Source organism: Helianthus annuus, chromosome 4 (genome assembly GCF_002127325.2).
Source record: "Helianthus annuus cultivar XRQ/B chromosome 4, HanXRQr2.0-SUNRISE, whole genome shotgun sequence".
NCBI lineage: Eukaryota > Viridiplantae > Streptophyta > Magnoliopsida > Asterales > Asteraceae > Helianthus > Helianthus annuus.
In genome coordinates, this window is record NC_035436.2 from 31,258,319 (window position 1) to 31,276,906 (window position 18,588).

The 18,588-nt window shown below is 37.2% G+C and overlaps 2 protein-coding genes across 6 annotated transcripts; one reads left to right on the forward strand and one right to left on the reverse strand.

The window, feature by feature from the left end:
* Positions 1–737: 737 nt before the first annotated feature.
* Positions 738–5,100, reverse strand: LOC110936043 (heat shock cognate 70 kDa protein). Of its 3 annotated transcripts, none has more exons than XM_022178394.2 (4): positions 4,907–5,100; positions 2,719–2,806; positions 2,342–2,592; positions 738–2,250 (listed from the first exon to the last, which is right to left on the reverse strand). In XM_022178394.2, exons 3-4 carry the CDS (start codon positions 2,559–2,561, stop codon positions 863–865), a joined length of 1,608 nt encoding a protein of 535 aa, XP_022034086.1. In that variant the 5' UTR covers positions 2,562–2,592; positions 2,719–2,806; positions 4,907–5,100; the 3' UTR covers positions 738–862. The 3 variants fall into 3 exon arrangements, with proteins under 3 accessions (XP_022034086.1, XP_022034085.1, XP_022034087.1); XM_022178393.2 differs by having other exon boundaries at positions 2,342–2,569; positions 4,907–5,097; XM_022178395.2 differs by having other exon boundaries at positions 2,342–2,569; positions 2,719–2,808; positions 4,914–5,021.
* Positions 5,101–5,597: 497 nt separating this feature from the next.
* Positions 5,598–9,949, forward strand: LOC110936042. 3 transcript variants are annotated; one of them, XM_022178391.2, is made up of 11 exons: positions 5,598–5,690; positions 5,824–5,889; positions 5,968–6,054; positions 7,038–7,171; positions 7,349–7,407; positions 7,488–7,542; positions 7,629–7,679; positions 7,801–7,929; positions 8,856–8,903; positions 9,205–9,324; positions 9,745–9,949. In XM_022178391.2, exons 2-11 carry the CDS (start codon positions 5,841–5,843, stop codon positions 9,811–9,813), a joined length of 801 nt encoding a protein of 266 aa, XP_022034083.1. In that variant the 5' UTR covers positions 5,598–5,690; positions 5,824–5,840; the 3' UTR covers positions 9,814–9,949. The 3 variants fall into 3 exon arrangements, with proteins under 3 accessions (XP_022034083.1, XP_022034084.1, XP_035845034.1); XM_022178392.1 differs by having other exon boundaries at positions 5,601–5,619; XM_035989141.1 differs by having other exon boundaries at positions 5,610–5,628.
* The last annotated feature ends 8,639 nt before the right edge of the window (positions 9,950–18,588 follow it).

Sequence of the window (18,588 nt, forward strand, 5' to 3'; positions counted from 1 at the left end):
AACTTGACTTTAACACTTTCATATGAAGCAAATATGAAATCTTGAATTATAAGCAACCACACAAGTGATAATCAAAGATATATCATCTTGAGCTTAGTTGAGCAAACCATTGTCAAAAACTTTAAATGTCCAAGATATTCATGTTTCACAATATAAATCAAATGATTAAATTGTGTTTCCATTATGCAAAACAGTTAACAACCTAGCAAGTTAAGAAAGAGTTGCTGGTTTAGCTAGATATAAGTTTTTAAGATTCAGGTTTAAAAATGTATTTTGTTATGCTTGTCCGGGTTTTTGCTAGTTTCCCGCTAGCCTTTATATGATATCTTATCATTGTTGCCGTTCAAAAAAAGAAAAAGAATTGTTGTATGAGTTGAATAGGTTGTATGTCACGCTATTTTAAGGTATGTTATTTTAAGTTGAAAAGTGAAGTCATTTGAAAGATGGTTTAGACACTAATAGAGATATTGGATTAATAAAATCTTATACAAAACTGAAAACAAAATTAAAGTCAATGAGTCCGTGAAGAAAACTAAACCTCTGCATAGCGACTACATTTGTTACATTTGTAGATTGTGTTTGGAGCTATACAGGTCTAAATTGTAATTGTAAAATTAATACGTAAATTGTAAATGTATCTACCATTCATTCTAAATTTTTATCATTTTTTTATTTTAACAAAAATTCAGCTTGGCTTATTGTTGTTGCAGCAAACTCAGAGACTTAATTTCCATGAATAGCATAGCAAATTCAAATGCATTTCCAAAACGGTTGGCATCGTCTAGATATCCAAAAACGAAAGCAACATATACTAGAACTTAGCGTTGATAAGAACAATAAAAACATCATGAAAGTAGAGACACTAACAAAGCTCAACCTTTTTTAGCATCTTCTCGATGTCATCCTTGGACACATTTCCACTCCCAGCGATTACTATACTTCTTTTATTACCCGTAGATACCAACTCAGCCGAGACATCAAGAATACCATTGGCATCTATACTAAAGCAAACCTTCATTTTTTCTTTACCTTTAGGACCTGGTGGAACACCATGAAGAGTGAATTCATCAAGGAAGATGTTGTCTTTCGTTTCACCGCACTCACCTTGATACACACGCACTGAGGCTGATACTTGATTGTCGTACGATGTGTGATATTTTTTTTCCTTCATGATGGGTATTGGTGTGTTCCTTGGGATTATAACACTCATATATCCTCCTTCAGTGGTAATACCAAGGGACAAAGGGGTTACATCTAAGAGTATCAAATCCTTCACAGCTTTATTGCCATTACCACTTAAGTTTGCAGCTAATACTGCTGCACCATATGCAACAGCTTCATCCGCATTAATGCTCTTGCAAAGTGGTTTCCAGTCAAAAAACTCACCCAACATTTGTTGTACCTTGGGAATCCTAGTCGACCCACCAACAAGAACTATATCATCCACATTACTTTTGTGCATATTGCCATCTCTCAAACAATTTTCAACATGCTCAATACACTTCGTAAAGAAACGAGCGTTCAGATCTTCAAATTTCGCCCGGGTGACCTTCATTGAAAAATCGACTCCATCACACAAACAATCAATATCAATCGAGGTTTCGGCTGTTGAAGACAAATCCCTCTTTGCTTTCTCACAGGCAACTTTCAATCTCCCCATTGCCCTTGCACTTTTGCTGATATCTTTCTTTTGTTTTTTCTTAAATTCTTGTACACAATAATCAACCATCGCCTTGTCGAAATCCTCTCCACCCAAATGAGTGTCACCCCCCACTGCTTTGACACTTATGGTTCCGTCCCTGCTGATAGTAAGAAGTGACACATCAAATGTCCCTCCACCTAAATCAAAGACAAACACGTTTTTCTGTTGTGGGTGGTTTGGGTCCGAAATCTTGTCTAGACCGTAGGCAATTGCAGCTGCTGTGGGCTCACTGATCAAACGCATGACATTGAGGCCAGCTAGTGTACCAGCATCCTTTGTTGCTTGTCGTTGCTTATCACTAAAATATGCAGGGACGGTAATCACAGCATCTCTAACTGTTGTACCAAGGTATGCCTCGGCTGCCTCTTTTAACTTCTTTAAAATCATGGAAGATAGTTCTTCAGCCGAAAACTCCTTGTTTGCACCCATATGTTCAAGTACAATCAATGGTTTATCACTAGACCCTTGTATTACCTTAAAAGGCCATGATTCTATGTCTTTTTGTAAGCTTGTATCATTGAATCTGCTCCCCATTATACGCTTAACATCTGAAAATATAGCAAAAATAAAAGTAGTAGTAGCTGATCTATGATTTTTTTTTGTGTGTGATAAAGATGAAAGTTCATCAAATGATCTTACCAAAAACGGTATGAGTGGGGTTCCTGGTGATCTGATTTTTGGCACCCTCACCTACTAAAAGTTCTTTTCCGTTACAAGCCACACATGAAGGGGTAATGTTGTTACCCTGTTCATTAGGAAGGATCTCAACACGATTGTGTTGATCAAACCAAGCAGCAACACACGAGTATGTTGTTCCAAGATCAATACCTATCGGAGTTGTTTTAACACTTCTCGACATCTTGGAAACTGGAATATATCCAAAGAATAACCTACATTATTAATATACACATATAATGAAGCCACTAGGCAAAAGCCTCAGGTATTTAGCGGTCTAGAACACAACAAAAGGTTAATCAGTTTATGAATATGAGGATTCAATACAACTTGTGATATACCTTGTAGAACAAAGATTGTTCGCTTCGAGGGAAACGCTCAAGATAGACAAATTCAGTCCAAGCTAGACAACAAATTACTCAACAACTCCTGTAAATTGAAATGAAGGTGGATAAATTTCATTGAACTAATGAAGGAAGATAAATGTCATTTGGGCCTCCTAGCTTTGTTTTAGCATCATTAATGCAATTTGAGACAATAAAGTGTCAGTTTATGAATATGAGGATTCAAATCATTTAGAGCTAAACTCAGTGCCAATGTACCTAACTGTGCCCTATAGATTTTGTTGTTAAAAAACTTAGCAAGGTGGTACATAGTTGTCAATAGCGCGCTATGTAGTGAGGCGACCAAGTGTCGCTATCTCGGTCATAGCGACCAATAGCGTGAATAGCGACAGTTAGGTTTTTTTTTTTATGTAAATAGCAATGAGATACAGCCATAAAATAGCTGGATTTATAGGTTTTTGTTAAATATACATGTAAAATAGCATATATACCAAGCTATTTTGATATAATATACATATAAAAATTTTCAAAATTCTTTTTCTAGTGTATCACTATTTAAAAAATAGCGAGGCGCTGGTGCTAGCGCCTTTTGTAGGTTGAGACACACTTTTTACAAGAAGCGCCAAAAAAAGGATATTTTAGGGGTTTTTTCTTGTACCTAGGGTGTTTTTATGCAGGAAAATGTTGTACCTCAGGTTTTTTGGCATGTACATGTAGGTAAAATCATATAAAAATGTTATTAATAGCTATATTTTGAGTAGGGGAAGCTAATAATCTATGGAATGTATAAAAGAAATTATATAATAACATTGGCGGATCTTGAACCTAGTTTTTGTCTTTGGTAAAATCAGGAGGGATCTGACTCAATACATCTAATGTTTTTGGGAAACTTTCGGTTAATTTTACGTACAAAGCGAAATAACAGGGGGGAAGGGGGGAGCTAAGCCTGCCGCTTTTGTATTTTACGCCTCGGCTTTAGACCTGGTTGCTTTTGTGCCAAGACCTCTATTTACTTTTCCTCTCTTCATAATTTATATGTTTAGGTAGTTCTAGAAATCGAATATTTCATGAATGTCAAGATTTTATTGTTCATATTAAACTATACAAATAAACGTCCGCGGTATGCGCATATAATGTATAAATATGTGGGTGCTTGGAGGGCAAAAGTGAAAGTACATTAATTTTAAAGTTATTTTATTAATTTCATGAAAATAATGTTAAAAGAGGGGACGGTTAATCACAGAGGCGGAACCACAATGTAAGCAGCCGTAGCACGGGCTACGGCTCAACCCCGTATTCGTAGTATTATTTTTTTTCGTTTTTTATACAAAGAATACCCCTAAAAAATACGAGGATACCATTAACCATAAAATTAGGAAAGTATAACAGTGTAAATCTAATTCTTTTTACAAGCTCAAACATAATTGTTAATAGCCTATTAAGCTAGCTCATCAAGACCCAAAATAATAATAAAACAGACTCATTTATAGGTTGATTATGGGGGCAGCAATGGGCCTATTTTATAGGCAATCGAATGAGCCCGGAATTTTTTAACAATGCCATGGTTTGTGCAGTCGAAAAGGATTTTTTTCATAAAGTAGAAGTGGACGACAGTGATTAAACGATTTCAAGCTATGAAAAAAAGAAGAAAACAAATCTATTAGGTATTTGTTATACTTTATTCATTTATTTATTGTCGTTTTTTAATATTGTATGATTGCACGGTAAAAAAAAATTTGGGATACCCCTGATTTAGTAGGCTGGTTCCACCACTGGTTAATCATGCATCATGTGGCGGCGTTGATAGCCCAAAGACAAGGGGGTACATGCACTAATCGGTAGTTGTCTCAATTGCAGAGTGTTATATACCTTATGTCCAAGGCTTGATACAAAACTACTATCGAGTCGGGGTCTCACTGAAGCAGCCTCTCTATTCCTACGGACAGAGGTAAGGCTGTCCACATCTTACCCACTAAAACTATACAAATACTTTTACCACATGACGACAAATACAAGTAGTAGGCAACAAAATTACAATATTTGTATGGCTAAACCAAGATTTTAGGGGTTAATTTCCAACACATGTGGATAGACAAAGAATAAGAAATAAATGCAATGAAAGTCTAATCTGATCTTCTTCATTTGGTAAAGTAAAATGGATTTAAAACTAAGCATCAAATGTTACCTTGGCTTACTGTATAAGTCGAATGATGCCGGAAGCTTTCGAAACTGCTTTCTTTCACAGGTTTATGAATGACTTCACTTGTGAGTCGTCTCTCAAGTCAAGAGTCACTGGATAAATTATATAGGATCTCAAGAGTCCCATTTCTTCGCAACTTCGCATTATTGTACCTCTATTTCTTTTCTTTTGTCATCATCAATACTTTTCATGCTTTTTTTTTCTTTTAAATTTCAATTTATTTATTTATTTATTTGCTTAATGAGTAAGTATTATCTACTCTTTATATATTTAGTAGTGGGATTTCCGTTTGCGTGCCTTTGTTCATTATCAGTCTGGTTCATTACAGTATCAGTACAATATCGGCACTTGGCATAGCAATCGTTGCTAATCGACATGTTTTTTATATCGATTGCAAACCTATAAAAACGAATACCCGTACCGGGTACTGATGTTATTTGGTTGGTATATACCGGTATCGTACAAACACTCGATATAACTTACGATACCAAAAAATACTTTATTGCGAATAATACTTGGTGTTAGGGCTGTTATCAAGCCGAGCTGAGCCGAGCCAGACTAAGCTCGAGCTCGGCTCGAATTAAAATCATGAGTGTCGTCGTGTCGAACTGGTATTCGTTTTTATAGTTTTCGATCGATGTAAAACGTGTCGATATTCCATTGCTCATATCTCTTTCGACAATCACGAAGAAACGCGGGTAAACCAAGTAACCAACTAACGACTCCCCATTTCAAATTTCTTCAACCATCCTTCACGCACTTACTCACTGTAACCCTAATTCTCTTAATTTTCGTGTTGAACAACTTCATATTCTCTAAATTTTGCATAAATTTGAACTACTGAAGTAGAAATTGATTCTAAATCAAGTATATCATTCTGATTTTGTTTTCGTTTTGTGAAGTTTCGAAGATCTAGACGATGGACGAATACTTACAGCACATGAAAACGTTACGATCTCATATGAACGGTGAATCTCTCGCTATTTTCTTCTTCTTCTTCAATTTCTCAACTGTTTGTTGATTTGTGAGCGATTCTGTAATTGAAGATGTGGAGGATCAAGCGGCGAAGATTTCTGTTGAAGAGCAGATGCAGATCACTACGATTCAGACTCTAACAAAAGAGATCGATTCAGGTAATTAGGTTTTTGATTTTTTAATTTATTATTATGCAAGTTTATCGTAAAGCATTTGCACAATTTGTTGCTGTAGACTGTAGCTTTTATGTTGACGAGTTGATTATAATATTGAGATCTGATTACTGGTAGCTTAGCTGTAGCTTATTGTATATGATTATGTTATTATTCTATAATGAGGACGCTCGTCGTGTTCATGCTCAATTGCTCATGATATAGGTCTCTGAGTTTCTGAATTATTGTGCAAGTTTGTCCAATAGGATACGTGCATCTTATTGCTGTAGATTATTAAAACATTAGGATCTGATTACTGTTAGTTTAACTGTAGAGGATTATATTATTCTTCTATGATGTGGAAGCTCATGTTCATGCTCAGGGTTATTTGAAGTAATGAGATATAAAAAGCCTTAAAACAATGTCCTTCTGCAACTATCTAACACTTGTCATATATGTGGATACTCATCCTGGATAAGAAGCTTGGTGTTGGTTAGTTAGACAAGCTTGTATTGGTTTTCAAATTGTACAGGCCGATGTGTTCGTTAATACAAAGTTTTATAGTTAGTTAAAAGGCTAGAAATAGACATGCATTCTCGGCTAAAGCACAGTAAAATATTACCTCTCTTTTACTCATGATGTAGCTACTAGGAAATGACACTAAGGATAGACAAGAAATGCATACTTTAGCAGATACAAGAGCAGGCAATAAATGCAGCAAGCCCTTTGATGAGGCGAACTCTGCCTCACATGAACTTGTAAAGGGTAGAAGCAGAACATTATTTGATTTTTGTAAATTTCACATCTTCATATTATAGAAAGTAGGTTGTTTATGTGATATTTATGATAGCTCTTGTTTGGTCACTATTGAGTTATGATCTGTCTTTTATATTGAGGTCATGACTATCTGCATTTTCGTCTTTGTTTTGGGTTCGTACATTTATGCTTGTCTTTCTATCTAATGTAGTGATGGTTGTATGAAAATGTAGCTAAATCTGAAATAAAGCGACTCAAGGAGGATTCTGATGCAATGAAGAATGCAAAGGGAGACATATGTTCAAAGATATTAGAAAGACAAAGGAAAATTGCTTTGTTGGAAAATGATTCTTCTACACTTTCACAGGTAGGGTTATTTTGACTCATTGCTTTTTTTGAAAATGTCTCTTGAACAATGCCTGAATTTTGTTGGAATATAATTCATTTTGATATATTTAAACAAGTTTGTACAGTATTTCCACTTGTCTTATTCACAAGGTCTTACTGTATAACTTACCTTTTGATTCTACAAAATAACATCCAGACATTGGAGCTCATTCAACAAGAAAAAGTAAACTTGTCAACCAAACTTGTCGATAAACGGTAATTTGTAAATATCTAAAACTAATAGATACATACCAGACATTATAATAGTACTGAGTGTGCTTTGCTTAATGAAACAGTACATCGTATGAAAAGACTGAAGAGGAGCTCGGTACCAAATTAAAAGAACAACAGGTTCTGTACCTGTTCTTTTTTTGTTGTTTTTTTCTGGGATATACAACATTCAAGTAAATAGTAATAACGTTTCGTAATATTTATAGGACTGGTTGAATAAATACAAGTCTAACTCAAAGTCTGGACAACATAGTTCGGTAATTTCTTATCCTGACCTGTTATGTTGTCTTTTTTTTTCATATGATCTCTTAGGTTGAATAAATACCGTTTATTGACATGTTAGGTTAACCGTTAATGTGAGCGTATTATTTAGTACAGGTACATGTGACTTGCTGTGAGTCTCGGGATGATGCGTACAGGAATATGGTGAAAAAGATTGATGCTGCTAAAGCTAAGTTTGATAATCTGACACAGATGAGATCTGAACTTGCTTCAGAGCGTCACAAGGTTTGCACAGAAATCTAACCCTTTCATGTTAACAGATCCATTTTGGCTATTGCTATCATTTGTAATTAGAAATGAAATTGGAAATATATATTATCTGTACAGATGACAATTTCGACCCATTTACTTATGAGTTATGAACATGTTGATTTGGGCTTTGTGTATCTAAAAAGTTAGCTGGAAGGGTGATGAGTTAGTTAAATGGGTTGAAAGCGAGTCAGTTAAATGGGTTGAAAGCTATTCAAAGTCTATTTTTAGATTAGAGTGAAATGCCATGTTCGTTCCTGAGGTTTGGCCAGTTTTGCGACTTTCGTCCAAAGGTTTGTTTTTTCACATCTGGATCCAAAAGGTTTGAAATCTTGTCATTTTAATCCGGCTCGTTAAGTCAGGGGTATTTTCGTCTTTTATGTTAACTTAAAGGGCAATTCGGTCCTTTTCACTTTATGTAAACTCACCGGAGATGTGTGAAAAAGTCCGAATTGCCCTTTAATTCAACAAAAAAGACGGAAACACCCCTAACTTAATGGAGAAAAAATGGATGGAGTTAATGAGCCGGATTAAAATGGCAAAGATTTCAAACCTTTTTGGATCCAGATGCGGAAAAACAAACATTTGGACGAAAGTTGCAAAACTTGTCAAACCTCAAGGACGAAAATGGCATTTTACTCTTTAGATTATTATTGTTATTATATTGTTTTTGTAATCGAATTAGCACCTGGATTATTTATTACATTTTTTAAAAGAACATAAAAGTGTCTGTGGGTCAACCCAACTCAGACCAGCCTGTCCCTACCAGTTCAATCCATTATTACATTATTGTTCTTATGAGCTTAATCGGATATGTAGCAATTGTCCATCATGTTCATATTCCGAAATTCTAATTGTTTTAACTGATGTAGATGCTTTTCTTATAAATATTTTATGTACAGGTCAAACAATCATTGGAAGAACTCAAGTGTAGAATGGACAGTTATGAGGTTAGCTGTCACGATATCGGATATATACTTTAATTCTCCCATATCGCGTTCATTCGCATTTGCGCACCCGCTGACCTGACATCTAATATAACTCTAAACTGTTTTTTTCCCCTGCTAATGATGAAAACACCGCAACAGTTTTACCTTTGTGTAGCAGCTTCGACCCATTTACTTATAAATGGGTTGATTCAGGATAACTTTGATCAAATGGGTTAAAAATGTATTTTTGATGGATAAACCCTTTTAAATCATTTTATTGAAAATAAATTATTATTGAAATAACATGATTTGGTTGTTGCAGCCGAAACTAAGGGACATGCCTAACGAGGCACTGGAAGAGGAGGTCCAGGCTCTAATGTCCGACAAATCTGGAGAAACTGAGTACCAAGAATCTATGCAAAGTCAAATTGACACTATTAAGGTAAACATGCTTTTGAATTTTGGTCGGTTTGCAGACTACACTTTAAACAAATAGCACTTTATTCATCTCCAAAAATGCTGGCAGGAAAAGCTTTTTGGGAGTGAGTTATATATATTTTCTATATAAATTGTAGTGAAAATAGTTTGGTTTTAATCGAAAGGTTACTCCCTTGTGGGCGGGTTGGATTTCATGTCAAAACCATGTGCTTTGGTATAGGTTGGATTGACCCAAAACACTATACATTGTCAAAAAAGTTATAACAATATTATAAGTTTTGGACTCGTTAGAGATAAAATATAATCCAAATTCAGTATTTATTTTCATGTAAATGGTCTGAAGTTGCACGCGTTGACCCGTGGTCAACCTTATTCAAAGCATTAACATCTCATCTTGATAAATACTGATTAACATGTTTGACAGGAAATTTCTCACATGGTTAAATGTGGTTGTGGAGAGGAGTACAAAGTAGAGGTGGATCGTTGTGTGTAATAGAAGCATACTTTCGAACTTACTCATTACCATGTTATACTTTCTTTTCCCACGATTGTGAATTTGTAGTATCGGATGGCTTGATAAACCGGTAACCAGTTACTAGTTTGGCTATAAAAGTGCTTGTTGTCTATTATTTCTGAATGAATTCAAAGAATACAAACGATCCCTTTATATAAGGGATAACCCTAGCACTATACATAGAAACAATACTCAATACATAAATACAATTGTAATCTCTAAAATATGGAAGCCGTAATCTTTTACATAAATCTCGGCTAATACTCCCCCGCAGTTTGAGCGGTCATCGGACAAACGGTCAAACTGGACCTGAATGATTGAAACAGTTGCCGAGATAATCCGTTCGTAATATACGGAGCTGGGACGTGTGATACCCGAACATGTCCTAGGCAAACCTTTTCCCGTACAAAATGAATATCGATTTCTATATGCTTTGTACGCTGATGCTGCACCGGATTATCAGACAGATATACGGCGGAGACATTATCGCAAAAAACGACCGACGCCTGAAGAAGAGGAACATGCAGTTCAAGCAGTAAGTTTCGTAGCCAAGTGACTTCAGCAACAGCATTCGCAACGCCGCGTCGGCTCTGATACCATAAAGTGCTTGCTGTCTATTATTTCTGAATGAATTCAAAGAATACAAACGATCCCTTTATATAAGGGATAACCCTAGCACTATACATAGAAACAATACTCAATACATAAATACAATTGTAATCTCTAAAATATGGAAGCCGTAATCTTTTACATAAATCTCGGCTAATACTCCCCCGCAGTTTGAGCGGTCATCGGACAAACGGTCAAACTGGACCTGAATGATTGAAACAGTTGCCGAGATAATCCTTTCGTAATATACGGAGCTGGGACGTGTGATACCCGAACATGTCCTAGGCGAACCTTTTCCCGTACAAAATGAATATCGATTTCTATATGCTTTGTACGCTGATGCTGCACCGGATTATCAGACAGATATACAGCGGAGACATTATTACAAAAAACGACCGACGCCTGAAGAAGAGGAACATGCAGTTCAAGCAGTAAGTTTCGTAGCCAAGTGACTTCAGCAACAGCATTCGCAACGCCGCGTCGGCTCTGATACCATAAAAGTGCTTGCTGTCTATTATTTCTGAATGAATTCAAAGAATACAAACGATCCCTTTATATAAGGGATAACCCTAGCACTATACATAGAAACAATACTCAATACATAAATACAATTGTAATCTCTAAAATATGGAAGCCGTAATCTTTTACATAAATCTCGGCTAATACTCCCCCGCAGTTTGAGTGGTCATCGAACAAACGGTCAAACTGGACCTGAATGATTGAAACAGTTGCCGAGATAATCCTTTCGTAATATACAGAGCTGGGACGTGTGATACCCGAACATGTCCTAGGCGAACCTTTTCCCGTACAAAATGAATATCGATTTCTATATGCTTTGTACGCTGATGCTGCACCGGATTATCAGACAGATATACGGCGGAGACATTATGACAAAAAACGACCGACGCCTGAAGAAGAGGAACATGCAGTTCAAGCAGTAAGTTTCGTAGCCAAGTGACTTCAGCAACAACATTCGCAACGCCGCGTCGGCTCTGATACCATAAAAGTGCTTGTTGTCTATTATTTCTGAATGAATTCAAAGAATACAAACGATCCCTTTATATAAGGGATAACCCTAGCACTATACATAGAAACAATACTCAATACAAAAATACAATTGTAATCTCCAAAATATGGAAGCCGTAATCTTTTACATAAATCTCGGCTAATAGGCTAGTCTATATTTTTCATCATATGAATACTGGCTAAGATACTTAACAACGGGGTGTTCAGGGATGACGTGGTAAAGCGAATAACCGATAATAGGTTATCAATTTGATGTGATGTATTTGTTTACTTAGAGGTGTTTATGGTCCGGTTTAGTCGGTTTTGACATGTTCTAGATTAGACTTGCTGGTTTGCGATTTTGCTTTTTGAACTTTGTTTTAATTGTTAGTTTCCAACTTTCTATTAAATGTTTAAAATGATGAAAATGGTTCATGATAATGCATATGCACAAGTGCATGAAAAAATAAATAAAAATGAAAGGTTAAACACCACCTTCGTTTTACATGGTTGTCCAAGTTCCCAAGTTCCAAGCTGACTACTGAAGTGTCTAAAATTAAACACTGTAAATCTCAAACAGTATGACTTGCTTCGCTTCAGATTGTTTGATAAAATTTATGGGTTGGATTGTTAACTAGTCTTTTAGTAGATGACAAATCCAACCAGGTGAATTTTGTTGAGTCAACCAAACCAACTGGAACAGTTTAGATTTGATTGTTTTTCCATATTCGATCTGTTTAACTAAATAAGTGAACCTAAATACAACCCGTTTATTAAACGAGTCAGATATACCGACCCAAAACTTCATTGTTTTCGTACAAAAAATTACCACCCCTGGTAACACATCACGCAGTGGCGAGGTGGGTTTCAGGTGGTTGGCGGGTGGATTTTAAGTGACTAGGCTTGTAAACGAACCGAACGTTCAGTGAACCGTTCATGAATCGTTTGGCAGGAAATTCGTTCATGTTCGTTTATTTAATTAATGAACGAACATGAACAATTTTTTTGGTCATTTAAATAGACGAACGAACATGAACAATGTCCCGTTTGTTCATTTATGTTCATGAACGATCGTTTATGTTCGTTTATTTACGTTTGTTTATGTCCATTTATTTAAATTCGTTCGTTCGTGATCATTTATATCTGTTTGTTTATGTTCATCTTTTAAATTAATTATTACTAATTAAGTTTAAAAATCTATTTAATTTTCTTTATCATCCCATAACTAGCTTTGACTTTCCAATTTCAAAACTTTCTTTTATATGGTATTAATATATTTGATTTATATTTTCCAATTTAAAAGCAATATTTTCTATCATATGAAACGTGAATTAAGGTTCACATATATTTAGGTTCTTCTTCTCCTTTACTATTTACAATTCAAAGCCTTGTTCAATTATGTTCGTTATGATTTGTTATGTTCTTTTATGTTCAATTATGTGTGGTTTGTGTGCGTTTATGTTCATGAACCGTTTGTTTATACTTTTAGCGAACGAACATAAACGAACATGGACATGTTCATTTTCTTAACGAACGAACACGAGCAAGAAAATCCGTTCATTTAAATGTTCGTGTCCGATCGTTTGTTCGGTTAAAGGTAAATGAACGAACATGAACATGCCTCGTTCGTGTTCGTTCAGTTCATTTACAAGCTTATAAGTGACCGATGGGTGGATTACAAGGTTCAGGTAGCCCCAAAGTGCGAGAGCAGAAGAGGGAATTTTAGTTTTCAAAATGATTTTTTGTTTTTATTGATTATAAGGTAGCGTTCTGTTGGGTTGTGGAAGATTTGACTAGAGTGATAACTAAAAGCTAATATTGGCATTGCAACTGTCATGCCTATGATTTCTCCATTATTTATGTATAGTCAAATATTGTTATTGTATTTCCTATTTTATTGTATTGTAAATTATTATATATTCAATGTATTCCTCTCTCATTATTCAAGAGAGATTTCAATCATTACATGGTATCAGCCTAATACCAATTTCGATCCTCTCCATTCTTCCTTGCCTAGGGGTGAGCATAAATAGGTCCGACCCGATTAGAACCGAGAACCGAACCGAAAAATACCCGAAACCGACCCTAATATAGGATATAGGGTATTTGTTCGGTTCCTGTAAATCAAGTATGTCGGGTATCGGGTCGGGTCGGGTAGGGAACAACAAAGAACCGAAGCCAAACCTGTGGAACCGAGATAAATATATGGATTCTGTACAAATAACTAATCTGGGCCAAAGCCCATTAAAATGAGTTAACCTATTTCGTGATATATCAAACAGTAGGTAAGATATATTAGAACTAAATCTATACTTCAATAAATCTTCAATACTGTTCATAATTGCTGCAGCAGCTTCACGAGGTTGAGGTATGATTAGTACTATTACCTTAGAAACCTATATAAACGTGATTATGTGAACATCAGCTAAGTAAATTTGTTTTCCATTTTTTTTATTGTTTACTGAGTAATGAATCCGTATGTGGCTGCCTACAATGGATAAATAAGTAATTCAGTATGTGGCTGCCTACAATGGAAATCGAATGAAATGGATGATGGGGCTGAGCATTTGACAGTAAATCAGATTGTGAAAGCTAAGAGACACTTGAGAAGCACCGAAATAGATAGCAGTAACTCTGAAATGGAATGGATGTAACTATGATTTATCGGTTTCGGGTATTACCTAGGAACCGAGAACACCGAACATGGTAGGAACCGAGACCCGACTATCATATAGGGTACTATATTCGGTTCAAGGCTGAAATCGGGTATCGGGTCGGGTCGGTTAATTCTCGGGTCGGTCCGGTTCCTGTCAAATGCTCAGCCCTATCCTTGCCTCTCACCTATGTCGACCTCCTCCTCTTCCTCAGTCACCACATCCGAAACCTCCCTTCCTATGGCTACCATCCTTCACATGCTTACCATCAAACTTTCCTATACCAACTATCTTTTCTGGCACAACCAAATCAGACCTCTTCTTGCAAACCAAAAACTTCTCGGTTACGTTGACGGCTCCGTTCCTCAGCCACCGAAAACTGTCATCGTTGATTCGAAAGAACAGCCCAATCCTGATTACACCGCCTGGTCTCTTTGTGATCAGCAGGTTGTCCTTATTCTCAACTCCTCCTTAACCGAGGAGGCTATGGCCGAAATCCTTGGTTTCACCACTTCTCATCAGATCTGGACCGCTCTCAAAGCGGCATACAGTAACACCTCCTTGGAACGAATGCACCTCTTACGTGACAATCTTTGTCAACTAACCAAAGGTTCCTCAACGGTTGCCGACTTCGGTCGCAAATTTAAAGCCATCTGCGATCAGCTTTCCGCCATTGGTCATCCGGTGAGTGATACAGATAAAACTCATTGGTTTCTTTGTGGTCTTGGTCCCACGTTTGAGAGCTGGTCTACAGCTATCCGTACCACTCGTGACGACCTTTCATTCCGAGATCTCCTGACCAAAGCTGAAAGTCAAGAACAATTTCTTAACACCCTGCACCCCACCACCCCTGCTCCTGTCGCTTTTACTGCTCATCACCAAAATTTTCGCAGCCCTGCCTCCTCCTCTAACCGATCCAGAAACCAAACTTCTCGCAGCCCTGTCACTTCAAACCGTTCCGCTAACTCCTCTAAAGGGTCGCGCCGACCACCACACTGTCAACTATGTCGCACCAACGGTCATTACGCTAACAAGTGTCCGAAACTCTCCTCCTTTGTGGCAGCCGCTTCCGGCGACGGAGGTCTTGCTTGGGCCTTTCATGCTCAATGTCATGTCTCGAGCGAAGGCCCAGACTGGACCGCGGACAATGGAGCCAATCTTCACATGACCGACGATACCGGTAAACTCCATTCTTCTTCTCCTTACACTGGTTTGACTTCCGTTTTCTTTGGTAATGGGCACTCACTTCCTATAACTCATAAAGGACATGTTTCCATCAATAAAAATGTGTCTTTGAATGATGTACTGGTCGTTCCCAATATAACCAGAAACTTACTTTCAATTAGCAAGTTGACTAAAGATTATCCTGTTGATGTTCTATTCTCAGACACGTTTTTTGTTATTCAGGACCGGAAAACAAGCCAGCCTCTCGCTCAAGGTCGGTGTGAAAACGGTCTTTATGTGCATCGGGATAATTCTTCGGCCTTTTTTGCTTCCGTTTCTTCGAATAAAGCCTCTTTTGAGTTGTGGCATAATCGTTTGGGTCATGTTGCCTTTGATGTTATTTCAATTTTAAAGAAACATGGTTGTTTGGCATTTACTTCTATTTTGCCGAAACCTAATTTATGTTCGCCTTGTCAACTTGCTAAAGCCCGAAAATTGCCATTTAATTTAAACGAAAAACGTGCCTCTCACCCTCTTGATCTTATTCATTGTGCCTTATGGGGTCCATCTCCCATCCTAAGTTCAGATGGATATAAATATTATGTTGTGTTTATAGATGATTATTCCCGATTCTCGTAGTTATATCCGCTTAAATTGAAAACTGAATTTTACTCTACATTGCAAGCCTTTTGCGGCTCGTACAAACACAGTTTTCACGTAAGGTCAAAGTCTTTCAAAGTGACGGTGGCACGGAATTTGTTAATCAATATGTCCGGAAAATTTTGCGGATAATGGCACTTTTCATCGTTTTTCTTGCCCGTACACCGCTCCACAAAATGGTCGCGCCGAACGAAAGCATCGCCATATAGTAGAAACGGGTTTAGCTATGCTATTCCATGCTCATGTCCCGGCCACTCATTGGGTTGACGCATTTAGTACGGCTACGTATATAATAAATCGGTTACCAACCAAAGTACTAAATAATAAATCTCCATTTGAAATGCTTTTCTCTACTAAACCCGACTACCAAAATCTTCGTGTTTTTGGATGTTGTGTTTATCCGTACCTACGTGATTATGCTCCTCACAAACTCGCACCGCGTAGCATTCCTTGTATTTTCATGAGGTATTCCCCGCAATACAAAGGTTACAAATGTTTTGACCCGGCATCTTCGCGTATGTATATCACACGCCATGCTCGTTTTGACGAGACTTTTTTCCCTTACACAAATACTTCCACCTCTCAAAACCTTTCTGACCTTTTTTTATCCACTTTCCATGACCCACTCACTTTTAACAACACTACCCCACCCAATACTACTCCACCACCAAAACCCCCTGGTATACCTGCCCCACCATGTTCCCTATGCAAATCACCTCCCTCAAATTCACCAATCCATCCATCGGACACTGTCTCTTCCTTCCCAACTTCCCCTATTGAATCACCTTCACCCTCTGATCAAACCTCACCTATTGAAACCACTGAAAGTTCATCGCCTCCCTCTCCTCCTCCTACGTTAAATTCTGCCACTTCATCATCCGCCCATCCCATGGTTACCCGATCCAAAGTTGGCACATTTAAACCAAATCCTAAACACTCTGCCTATCTAGCTCAAGCCATGCATTCATCCCTTCACACGGCTTTATTATCTTCGGTCGATCCGAAAGGTTTTAAAAGCGCATCCAAACATCCTCATTGGATGGATGCCATGACCGCGGAGCTACAAGCTCTTCACCGAAACCGAACATGGTCTCTTGTGCCGCGTCCTACTGCCACTAATGTGGTTGGTTCGAAATGGGTGTATCTAACCAAGTACCATTCCGACGGCTCCTGTAACACCCGTCTAATTACTACATGAATTTAATGAAAATTCATATGTTTATATATAAAAGATGTTTAAATTTAAAACATAAGTTACCAACACAAGTTCTAAGTATTCATAACTTGACAACCACCAACTAGTTTAAACGGTCATGACACGATAAGCAAATTGTTTACATTACAAAAACATTGTCTAATAAGTTTTAGATATCGCGAAAGCTTCAAAAGCTGTGTTCGGTTCTTCAACACTTGCTTGACCGCCATCCGTAAGATCCCCATTGTCACCTAAGGTCAAAACCACTAAAAATGTTAGTTTTGACATTGATATAGTACATATAAATAAGTTCCGACATCGAATCATGAAAAATAAAATAAAATTTCAAAATTGATCCTGTCGCGTGTCGCGCCAGGTACCCTTTGTTTTGTCGCGTGTCGCGACAGCTCCCGCGTGTCGCGCCGGATCTAAATGATCCTGTCGCGTGGCGCGGGGAAGACGGTTTTCCAGCAGGTGCAGGTTTGTGACCTGCACTTGCTGCCAGCTCCGGAAATTCAGATTTCTAACTTCAAATGACCATAACTTTTGACTCGTAAGTCCGTTTTAGGTGATTCTTTTTCCTATACGTCTGTAAATTCATTACGAATGTACTTACAATGATTGCTGGTCCGAAAATTTAGTATACGGAACGAACGACTAAAGATTACATATGCAATTATTCGACCCATTCAAGTTGCACTCGTTTTACTACCTTTTTAATAGTAAACATAGGGCGCTTTTTACCCAACTTCCAGGGCTTATTATCACCGGCATTTTATTACCAAATCTTATGGTTTTATGCTCGTATGATTGTAACCGCCAATGTTAACTATTCATAATTCTAACAATACTATTACACCATTATTCGACCCGTTTGGCTCATCTACGGAATCCTCCATTATGATGACTACCAAACGACTTCTAACAAATTCTAATCCTATTATTTCAAATAATGAATATTGTCATTCAATCAACACAACCTTTGTTCTACAACGCAACTAAACATGCTCTAGTTATCAAAATTACCCAATGTAACGGATCAAGTTACATACCTTCAAAGCACGCCCTTTAAACGCAAATCGCCACCGGCTTGTCCACTTGATGCTCCGGTATCCTTTCCTATAGAGTTCAATCATGGTATATTTAGAACTCTTTGCAAATCATGTATCGCATATTTTACCGAAATATCGAAATTATGCGTTTTAACTTTAAATTTTCATTTCAAGTCTTCTTTGAGGCATTTCCACAAACACATTATGGGCAGAATTTTCACACCATTTATATGACAAGTTCTTAACTTGTTATATGGCCTAACTTTTCATCAATCGATTATCTAACATAAGTTTTAGTCTCTATAATTCTGAAATTACTAACAAATCTTAGATTACACTAGAACAACCACTATAATCCTAGTGTTTATCAAGTTTCACAAAACCCACTTATCACCTTTAATGGTGATTATGGATT

Excerpts from the sequence above, each read along its gene's own strand:
- LOC110936042 (XM_022178391.2), top strand. The coding sequence starts at position 5,841 with ATGGACGAATACTTACAGCACATGAAAACGTTACGATCTCATATGAAC. Across the intron at positions 7,172-7,348 it reads ATTCTTCTACACTTTCACAG|ACATTGGAGCTCATTCAACA; the intron begins GTAGGGTTATTT and ends AATAACATCCAG. Across the intron at positions 9,325-9,744 it reads GTCAAATTGACACTATTAAG|GAAATTTCTCACATGGTTAA; the intron begins GTAAACATGCTT and ends CATGTTTGACAG.
- LOC110936043 (XM_022178394.2), bottom strand. The coding sequence starts at position 2,561 with ATGTCGAGAAGTGTTAAAACAACTCCGATAGGTATTGATCTTGGAACA. Across the intron at positions 2,251-2,341 it reads CCCCACTCATACCGTTTTTG|ATGTTAAGCGTATAATGGGG; the intron begins GTAAGATCATTT and ends CTATATTTTCAG.